Raw genomic sequence first — 9,403 nt, forward strand, 5'->3', positions numbered from 1 at the left:
TATATTATCACTTAACTTTTTTAAGTGTCAAAGTTGACTTTACCATCAAAGGTTAAAGAATGAGGTAATCCAATTTTATAACATCCATACGAGACACACTTTACATGTAGTTTCGGAATAAATAATGATGCTTTAATACAATCTAAGGCAATAAACTATAATTTAAGCCTGTCGGAAACGTAACGTAATTAATTAGTCTGAAACGTATCTATGTGGAGGCGAGGCGGTATCTCCCACGCCGCACGCACGCCGGCGGATTGAGGGTAGTTTAGTCTTTTTAATATTCCTTGTTTTCTGCTTTTTTTTTTCCCGAAAAGGAGAGATAAGTCATCCATAATCGCGTGGGCTTGAAGACGATAAAAAGGCATAACGAAGAAGAAGAAGAAGAAGAAGAAGAAGAAGAAGAAGAAGAAGAAGAGAGAACAAACAAGTACAACGATGGGTGAAGTTGTTAAGGTAATCCGTAAAATCTCTTCCTTTCTGATTCTGATTTCGTGAATCTCTTATCGGAAAATATTCTTATATCCGCCGTTCAAAACATGACTTCGCCGATTGTTATATATATCTCCATTAGGTTCGGTTTTGATGTTTTGTATTTAGTTTGATTTTGCTTTTATGTCGGATGTTATTCTTAACATTTGATTGCTCTAGAACATGTTCTGTTCTCTATTAGTGTTGGCAGCTCAAAAAAACACATGAAAATGAGAATAGGTGATCAGTGATTGAATTACAACTAATTTAATCGAATTGATATTTTCTTGATTCACATGTTGGTGTTGTTGTTATTGGTTAGGATGGAAGAGAAGAAGTGATACAGGCATGGTATATGGATGATAGCGAAGAGGATCAGAGACTTCCTCACCACAAGGATCCTAAGGAGTTTGTATCTTTGGACAAACTTGCAGGTTTTTTTTTTGTGTGTTTGTCTTCATTCTTGTTCTCTCTGTAATGTTTTCTACTGTCTTTTGTTTTTGTATCACTTGCCTAAATTCTAATGTTTGTGTACAGAGCTGGGAGTACTTAGCTGGAGAATTGATGCTGATAACTATGAAACCGATGAAGATTTGAAAAAGATTCGTGAATCTCGTGGTTACTCCTACATGGTTTGTCACCTTTTCTTTATGTCTTTACTTCTTTAAATCTTTGTTTTGTTATCCGTTAGTCTTTAATGCTAGTTCTTTAGTTTTGACCAAGTGTTGTTTTTGAAAAGTCAAATAACAGTGGTTCTACTTGAAGAAGTTCAGCTGATCAATCTTTCTCAATAACTAGCTAAGGATTGAATGTTACAAGATTGTAGCAGTTGTGAGATGGTTAGAGAGCTAATAGCTCTAGGTTTTGGTTGGGAGTTGAGAGTCTTTCATTGTTATCAAATCTCTCTGGTTCTCTCGCTAAACCGAATGACATGAAAACACTTTCCCTCTCTGTTATACATTTTGAGTTGAATGTTTGATGATAAGCACGTATTGATTCCCACACATTTGTTTATGCATGTGTATATATTTGTGCCCGAGTCTTGATTTGACAATAGAAGAGTGTTTAAATTACAGGACTTTTGTGAGGTATGCCCTGAAAAGCTTGCAAACTATGAAGAGAAAGTAAAGAGCTTTTTTGAAGAACATTTGCACACTGATGAAGAGATTCGTTATTGCGTTGGAGGAAGTGGTAAGTACTTGTATTGGCGGCTTTACTTGAAAAGACAATTGATATATGTATATAGATTGTCAGTGTTTTCTCCCTTGGATAAAGGATACTTTGATGTGAGGGATCGCAATGAGGCTTGGATTAGAGTATTGGTAAAGAAAGGGGGTATGATAGTCTTGCCTGCTGGAATATATCATCGCTTCACCGTCGACTCAGACAACTATATCAAGGTTTATTGTTAGCTTCTTCGAATCATTAACTCATCATATACTCTTGGTTGCTTATGAAAATCAGAATTTCTTATTAAACAGGCAATGCGGCTTTTCGTGGGTGAACCGGTCTGGACACCATACAATCGCCCACATGACCATCTGCCCGCAAGGTAAAGTGTCCTGTCTGCCTCTTTTACTCTGCAATCATTCATCTTAGCAAAGAAAAGAAAACTGTTTATGGATATTGAAACGGCTATTTTACAGGAAAGAGTACATCGATAATTTCGTGAAGGTGAACGGGGGCGGTGCCATAGACGCGTCAGCCTAGAGGTCAGTCTTAGGCGTCAGATTTCTATAAACTAAGCATACAATAAAGAGGAAGCTCTGTCTGATCTTGGATATGTATATGTTTAGATGTGGTCTTTATGGTTTATTTATGTCATCCACTTATAGTGAAGAGACTTTAATTCGTGTGTGGCTTTGGCATTATGGTTGCGTTGTAATATCTTTCATGGTGTGTCAACTTATAACTTACCACATTTATGTTGTCTATATGTACTGTAACAATTGGATGAGAATCAGGAGATGTTCATGTTAACAATATACATCAAAAGTAAAAATAAAAAGAAGAACAACTTTGAAGCTACACTCTTATTGTCATTTTCCAGCTCCCCAGTCTCAATTCTGAAAATTGCTTTAAATTATAAAAAGTTTACTGATTCTGAAGTGTATTAGCTAATGTGTCAGCTCTTGTTATTATCGAACCAATGTGTCAGCTCTTGTTATTATCGAACCAATGTCTCAGTGCTTGTTATTATCGTACCAATAAATGAATTTTGATTTATGTTGACACTTCAGAGCTTTTAAAAATCATATTAAATATCAGACGATGATGCGTTACATATCATTCTCCAAATATGATTTAATTTCCCTTATGCTATATCAAAAAAAAAAAAAAAAAGCCTTAGACGAGAGTGCCACCGGTGACGTACTCAGTGAAGGCCAAGGCAACTAGGCCGAGCATCGCAAAGCGACCGTTCCATAACTCAGCATCTGATGTCATGAACCCCTTTGACTTTGCCTCCGCCCTTATTCCCTTGAACAACGGAATCATCGATGCCAAAGTCAGCAACGCCGTCGTTCCAAGAAACCACCCGACGCCACCGTCAGAGATCTGAGCCAACACGTTCTCTCCCTTGGAAAGCTCCACCGCAATGGCAGCCACGAATCCAACCATGGCTAGTCTCCCGTTGATCCTCTCGGGCGCTGGACCGCTGAATGCAAGCAAATCTCCAAACTTGGTACTCACCTAAACAAGAAAACAAATCATTCAACCTCACAAATCTTTTATCTATCACTATCAACAACATGTAGTATTGGATCTCATATAGTTATATACCTTAGGCTTGCTGACTGGTGGAGGAGGAGATGGTGGCATCTGCGGTTGAGCGGCCGAGGTCGAGGGCACGGAAGGATCTTCCTTGATAGGATCACCCTGAGCCATGCACCTGAATCCAACAGGAGCATTCCTCTTGAAGAAGAGTTGGTTTGTGTTTCTGATGTTGCGTGAACTCAATCCACCGGAAGGAGCAGCGAACACTGACTGCATGTTAAGCGACGCCGTTGCCATTTCTGATGACTAGGGTTTTTGAAAATGCTAAAGATCGAACTTGAAATATAATAAGAGAAGTGAATAAACAATGAGACTTGAGAAGTGAGATGGAGTTTGGTTTGTGGTGTAACTGCAAAGATCATCTCTGTACTTATAGAGTAGGTGAAATGTGAATGATAGGTCCTGTATTTTTCTTATTTTTTTTTATGTATTTCTTTCTTTATCTTTATTGATTTATGGGAAACTTTAGATTTCTTATTTTACTTTTGGGTTTGTGGTGGTGTAGTATAGAGTAAAAAGTAATAAAGTAATAAGTAGAAACAAATCTAAATTGCAAAGTTTACTCTTTTGGGAAGCAAAAGATTCCTTAGTCAAAATGTTTTCAAACTTGTGAGATTTTTTTCCATCTTTATTGTAACAACAAAATCATTGGTCAATGTTTCTTTGTAAAACGAATGTAGAATTAAATTATAATAAAATAAATTAAACTATTTCAACTGTGACAAAAAAAAGTTACTATATCATGAATTTAAGTTGAACGTTACACACAAAAACACGTAGTAGCCAAGAAATTTGAGGTGAGATCTCAAAAGAGCCACGTCTAGTTGAAAAAGTGCAAGTAAAACTGATGACGTGGGTTCTTTCATCACACATCTTCCTTGTCTTTTTTTCTGATTGGCCATTGCCAAGTGGGTTTGGTAAAAACACGTTAGAAAAGATTTGTCTCAAAAATATTAGAAAACAAAGCTAACGGCTTACGATGTTTCATTCAGTCGGGCGAGATTTTGTTTCTGGTAGAGAGAAGTCGTACGTGGTCGATTTCAGTTTCGTATTGGAACTTACTTGACTTCGTTATGGCAAAGACCCATGCTGACTCCTTTTGATATTTTCTGTTCAATTCATGGCTGCGTACGTGCCCTATTCTCCGACGTTTCCCTATATTACTCATTACTTAGACACAACAATAAACCTCATTTAAAGCAAACGCTTTGTTCTCTACTCTCTCTCTCTCGGCTTAGAAGAGACATCTCTTAGTAAATCTTAGCTTAAAAGATGGCTAGGAGACTACTAATAACGGTGGTCTTAGGTGTTTGCTGAAAGATTATTTACACTGATATCTCAAGTTTTGGTTGTTAAATTAAAATGTTCCCAAAATTTCAGTTTTTATCCTTCTTAATGAATTGATTCTGTTATCAAAGTGCAAGATTGCTCGTCCCAATGTTAGTACGGTGGAGTTTTATTCTCCTTCTGTAATTAATAAATGAGTACATTATTATGGAATTGTCAAAGGGTGGGAGCTAAGTTAACGGACGCGTCTTCTACTGATTAAAATGTGTTGAAAGTACTCACCAGATTTTTCTTTTTATCCAAAACTAAAGACATATGTTGTATTTGCAAGTTTAACTATGTTTTAATAACTTCCAACCCCAATGACACTAGTGGGTATCTGGCATTGTTGTATTCTTCATATTATCCATCCAAATTTCTATTGGTAGATGACCGGTTGATCGATATCGAGACTATTATTAAAGAATAATTATCAAGTTTTTGATGCAATTCTCACTATTAAAAATAAAATAAAAATATAATAAGAAAAAAATGAGATCAGTTTCTCAGTTTTCAAGATATCCATTTGACTCTTATCATTTTTTCATTGGCTTATATTTTTCTTTTAATTTAAAAATAAAATAAAAAAGTAATTAGAATTAATAAAATATTATATTTAAGAAACCCAGTAAAGTCGTTCTATCCGATAGAAAAGCTCTTGATTTTACATCTCAAGAGGTCTCTACTAAAACTAATATTCTAGACCCAATCAACAAAGCAAAAAAGGTTAATTTTGTGCTTATGGCGAGGTTTTAGGACAAGAGGTTAATTTTTTCCAAATCACCCATCATGTTTGGAAATGAAGTCTCATGATCTCATCGGCTCCAAGACAATAAATAAAAACAACTATGGGGATTAGGCAAGAACGAGGAATATGAAATTACTTAGGCCTCCCTGAGAACATTCACGAATTAAAAACCTAAGTTTTTGCATTTGTGAGGGATAGATTTCAAAAGAAGGTTAACTCTTGGTCCTCGAAAGTCCTTTCTAAAGGAGGGAAACAAGTCTTATCAAAAATTGAGGCTCAAGCTGTTTTGACATATGTAATGGTGTGCTTTCTCATATCTAAGGTTATAAGCTCCAAGTTAAGTAGAGTAATTGCCATGGTGGAACAACAAAGTAGATAGTAGAGGAATGCATTAGATATCTTAGGATCGGATGCATATGTCACTATCTGGGGAGGTCTCGACTTTCAATCCTTAGAGGATTTCAATCTCGCACTATTGGGTGAAGCAATTATGAATCCTTGCTTAATCGCACTATTGTATTAGCCTAAGTCTTAGCTTTGGGTCCGTCTCAGTATTATCGAACAAATAAACTAATAAAATTTGGAATACTTACAAATATTTGAAACATCATAATAAATGTCAAACTGTGCGTTACATATCATTCTCCAAATATGATTTAATTTCCCTTAAGCTATAGCAAAAAAAAGAAAAAAAAAAAAAAGCCTTAGACGAGAGTGCCACCGGTGACGTACTCAGTGAAGGCCAACGCAACTAGGCCGAGCATCGCAAAACGACCGTTCCATAGCTCAGCGTCTGATGTCATGAAGCCCTTTGACTTGGCCTCCGCCCTTATTCCCTGGAACAATGGAATCATCGATGCCATAGTCAGCAACGCCGTCGTTCCAAGAAACCACCCGACGCCACCGTCAGAGATCTGAGCCAACACGTTCTCTCCCTTGGAAAGCTCCACCGCGATGGCAGCCACGAATCCAACCATGGCTAGTCTCCCGTTGATCCTCTCGGGCGCTGGACCGCTGAATGCAAGCAAGTCTCTAAACTTCGTACTCACCTAAACAAGAAAACAAACCATTCAGCTCACAAATCTTTTATCTATCAAGAACATGTATATTGGATCTCATATAGTTATATACCTTAGGCTTGCTAACTGGAGGAGGAGATGGTGGCATTTGTGGTTGAGTGGCCGAGGTCGAGGTCGAGGGCACGGAAGGATCTTCCTTGATAGGACCACCCTGAGCCATGCACCTGACTCCAACCGGAGCATTCCTCTTGAAGAAGATTTGGTTTGTGTTTCTGATGTTGCGTGAACTCAATCCACCGGAAGGAGCAGCGAACACTGACTGCATGTTAAGCGACGCCGTTGCCATTTCTGATGACTAGGGTTTTTCAAACGCCGAAGATTGAAGAGATAGAGAGAGAGAGCTGACTAAATTTTTAAGACTTGAGAAGTGAGATCGAGTTGGTTTGTGGTGTAACTGCAAAGACCATCTCTTTATTTATAGAGTAGGTGAAATGTGAATGATAGGTCCAGTTTTTTTTTCTGAAATTTTATGTGTTTAATTTCTTTATCTTTATTGATTTATAGGAAAGTAAAGATTACTTTATCTTAATATCTACGTTTGTGGTGTATAGTATAGAGTAATAGTAGAAACAAATCTAAAAAGATAAAAGAAAAAAAAACTAATTAGCAAACTTGTACTCTTTTGGGAAGAATAAATTTGAGTTGAACGCTAAACACAAAGACACGTACGTAGTAACCCAAAGAAACTTTTTAAAACGAGAGAGTGAGGTGAGATCTCAAAGGAGCCACGTCTAGTTGAAAAAGTGCAAGTAAAGTGATGACGTGGGTTCTTAATTTCACCACACACAGAGACACATCTTCCTTGTCTAAATCTGATTGGCCAAGGTCAAGTGGGTTTAGTAAAAACACGTAAAAAAAAACGAAGATTTGTCTCAAAATATTAGCAAACAAAGCTAACGGCTCACAATGTTTCATTCAGTCGGGAGACTTTTGTTTCTGGTTAAGAGAAGTTGTGGTCGATCTCAGTTTCGTATTGGAACTTACTTAACTTTATTCATGGCAGACCTAGGCTGACTCCTTTTGATCCTTTCTGTGGATTCCATTCATGGCTGCGTACGTGCCCTATTCTCCTATACGTACCCTTATATAATTACGCATTTGGAACGGTTAATAAAGAATAGAGGATACTCGTTTTTTTACATCAATATATGTGGACATTTTTTGCTAAAAAAATCTTAGTACATACACCTTTTGCATATGATTTTTCTTCTTTTCTCCCATGAGCATTGGAGATTTTTTTTCCTTCTTTTCTTTCTCTAAAATACTGAATTTACGTCTCAAGAAGTTTTCTTCATAATTAATATCCGAGACTAAATTAGCATGTGTTGCAGGAATTTATTACAGATAATATCCTAATTGCTCCAAAAAAAAAATTCATGAGTAAGAAACGAATATGAATAAGCCATAGGATCAAGTGGAATTGGTCCTTTCTCCACTCTCTAATGGAAAATATGGGTTTTGATTATCGACGGGTGGGATGGATCATGTAGTGTATTACTTCGTGTCTTAACTAAGAGATACCTGAAATAACGTATTAGACTTTTTAGAGGAATTTGTCGAGGAGACTCTATCTCTTCCTGCTATTTTATTTTTGTAAGGACGGACTAATTGCTCAATTTAAACGAGCAAAGACGAATGGTAAAATCCGAGAACTGCACATTTTGTGTGCAAGTTCACGAGTGTCACACTTACTCTTTGTTGATGATAGTCTGTTTTATGTATAGTACATAAACAAATTAAAGAGGTGACTGATATAATCCATGCTTATGCTGAGGTCTCATGACAAGAGATTAATATTTCCAAAACAACCATCATGTTTGGAAATGAAGTCTCTCCCTAAGACAAGTAATAAAAACAATTGTGGGGATTATATATGCAACAAGGAGGAATCTGAACTTACTTAGGGTTCCCCGAGAAGATTCATGGATCAAAAACCCAAGTTTTTGCATTTGTGAGAGATAAACGTAAAAAAAGTCGTCTTGTTTAAGTCTCAAGCTTAAACTCTTCCGATATACGTAATGGCATGCTTTCTCCTATCTAAGGCTATAAACTCCAAGATTTGTAGTACAATTGTGACATACCGAATGCGTGTTGAACCGCTATTTTGTCTCTACGTAAACAATATTCCCACCTCTTGGCTCAATTGAGTCCATTTATAAAAGCTGTTGACAAAAAAAAAATAGTAGTACAATTGCCAACTTTTGATGGAGCAACAAAGCATATAGTAGATATGTTGGAATTCGATGTGTATGTCACTATGTGAGGGAGGTCTTGGCTTTCAATCCCAGAGGATATCAACTGGCACTATTTGGCGAAACAATTTTGGCGCCTAATCGCATTCCGGGAATCCTTGCTTTATCGCACTATTGTATATTTGTATTAGCCTAGTTCTCGGTTTTGCGTCTGTCTCAGTTCTTGTTTTTATCGAACCAATAAATCAATTTATGCGTTCATGTCGACACTTCAGAGCTTTTAAAAATCATATTAAATATTAAAAACTATGATACGTTACATATCAATATTCAACTAAAAAATCAGTATCCAAATATGATTTAATTTCCCTTATGCTATAGCAAAAACAAAGCCTTAGACGAGAGTCCCACCGGTGACATACTCAGTGAAGGCCAACGCAACTAGGCCGAGCATCGCGAAACGACCGTTCCATAGCTCGGCGTCTGACGTCATGAACCCCTTTGACTTGGCCTCCGCTCTTATTCCCTGGAACAATGGAACCATCGATGCCAACGTCAGCAACGCCGTTGTTCCAATAAACCACCCGACGCCACCGTCAGAGATCTGAGCCAACACGTTCTCTCCCTTGGAAAGCTCCACAGCAATGGCAGCCACGAATCCAACCATGGCTAGTCTCCCGTTGATCCTCTCGGGCGCTGGACCGCTGAATGCTAGTAAATCTCCAAACTTCGTACTCACCTAAACAAGAAAACAAATCATTCAACTCTCAAATCTTTTAAACACTTCGACCGTTAGATCATTATATATATAT

At 37.3% G+C, this 9,403-nt stretch overlaps 4 protein-coding genes across 4 annotated transcripts in view; 1 reads left to right on the top strand and 3 right to left on the bottom strand.

The window, feature by feature from the left end:
* The first annotated feature begins 240 nt into the window (after positions 1–240).
* On the top strand, positions 241–2,499 carry LOC17878417 (1,2-dihydroxy-3-keto-5-methylthiopentene dioxygenase 3). Its single transcript, XM_006284455.2, has 7 exons — positions 241–456; positions 794–905; positions 1,009–1,103; positions 1,548–1,662; positions 1,747–1,871; positions 1,953–2,023; positions 2,118–2,499. The coding sequence occupies exons 1-7, from the start codon at positions 439–441 to the stop codon at positions 2,179–2,181; spliced, it is 600 nt and encodes a 199-aa protein (XP_006284517.2). The 5' UTR covers positions 241–438; the 3' UTR covers positions 2,182–2,499.
* Positions 2,500–2,687: 188 nt separating this feature from the next.
* On the bottom strand, positions 2,688–3,709 carry LOC17880834 (early light-induced protein 2, chloroplastic). The gene is made up of 2 exons (XM_006285163.2): positions 3,253–3,709; positions 2,688–3,162 (listed from the first exon to the last, which is right to left on the bottom strand). The coding sequence occupies exons 1-2, from the start codon at positions 3,481–3,483 to the stop codon at positions 2,818–2,820; spliced, it is 576 nt and encodes a 191-aa protein (XP_006285225.1). The 5' UTR covers positions 3,484–3,709; the 3' UTR covers positions 2,688–2,817.
* Positions 3,710–5,872: 2,163 nt separating this feature from the next.
* Positions 5,873–6,833, bottom strand: LOC17879025 (early light-induced protein 2, chloroplastic). The gene is made up of 2 exons (XM_006285213.2): positions 6,452–6,833; positions 5,873–6,369 (listed from the first exon to the last, which is right to left on the bottom strand). The coding sequence occupies exons 1-2, from the start codon at positions 6,683–6,685 to the stop codon at positions 6,025–6,027; spliced, it is 579 nt and encodes a 192-aa protein (XP_006285275.1). The 5' UTR covers positions 6,686–6,833; the 3' UTR covers positions 5,873–6,024.
* A 2,036-nt stretch (positions 6,834–8,869) lies between these two features.
* The window catches only part of LOC17878814 (early light-induced protein 2, chloroplastic), a 1,307-nt gene continuing 773 nt past the window's right edge, over positions 8,870–9,403 (bottom strand). Inside the window, exon 2 of the mRNA XM_006286260.2 lies at positions 8,870–9,330. Within this exon, the coding sequence (XP_006286322.2) occupies positions 8,986–9,330 (345 nt within the window). The 3' untranslated portion in view covers positions 8,870–8,985. The remainder of the gene's footprint in view (positions 9,331–9,403) is intronic.

Source organism: Capsella rubella, unplaced genomic scaffold (genome assembly GCF_000375325.1).
Source record: "Capsella rubella cultivar Monte Gargano unplaced genomic scaffold, Caprub1_0 scaffold_7, whole genome shotgun sequence".
In the NCBI taxonomy this organism is placed as follows: Eukaryota; Viridiplantae; Streptophyta; class Magnoliopsida; order Brassicales; family Brassicaceae; genus Capsella; species Capsella rubella.

What these genes read in the sequence shown, in the direction of transcription:
- LOC17880834 (XM_006285163.2), bottom strand. Translation starts at nt 3,483, where the DNA reads ATGGCAACGGCGTCGCTTAACATGCAGTCAGTGTTCGCTGCTCCTTCC. An exon ending in CACCAGTCAGCAAGCCTAAG is followed by an intron (nt 3,163 to 3,252) that starts GTATATAACTAT and finishes TTTCTTGTTTAG; the next exon opens with GTGAGTACCAAGTTTGGAGA.
- LOC17879025 (XM_006285213.2), bottom strand. Translation starts at nt 6,685, where the DNA reads ATGGCAACGGCGTCGCTTAACATGCAGTCAGTGTTCGCTGCTCCTTCC. An exon ending in CTCCAGTTAGCAAGCCTAAG is followed by an intron (nt 6,370 to 6,451) that starts GTATATAACTAT and finishes TTTCTTGTTTAG; the next exon opens with GTGAGTACGAAGTTTAGAGA.
- LOC17878417 (XM_006284455.2), top strand. An exon ending in TTATTGCGTTGGAGGAAGTG is followed by an intron (nt 1,663 to 1,746) that starts GTAAGTACTTGT and finishes CCTTGGATAAAG; the next exon opens with GATACTTTGATGTGAGGGAT. An exon ending in ACTCAGACAACTATATCAAG is followed by an intron (nt 1,872 to 1,952) that starts GTTTATTGTTAG and finishes CTTATTAAACAG; the next exon opens with GCAATGCGGCTTTTCGTGGG.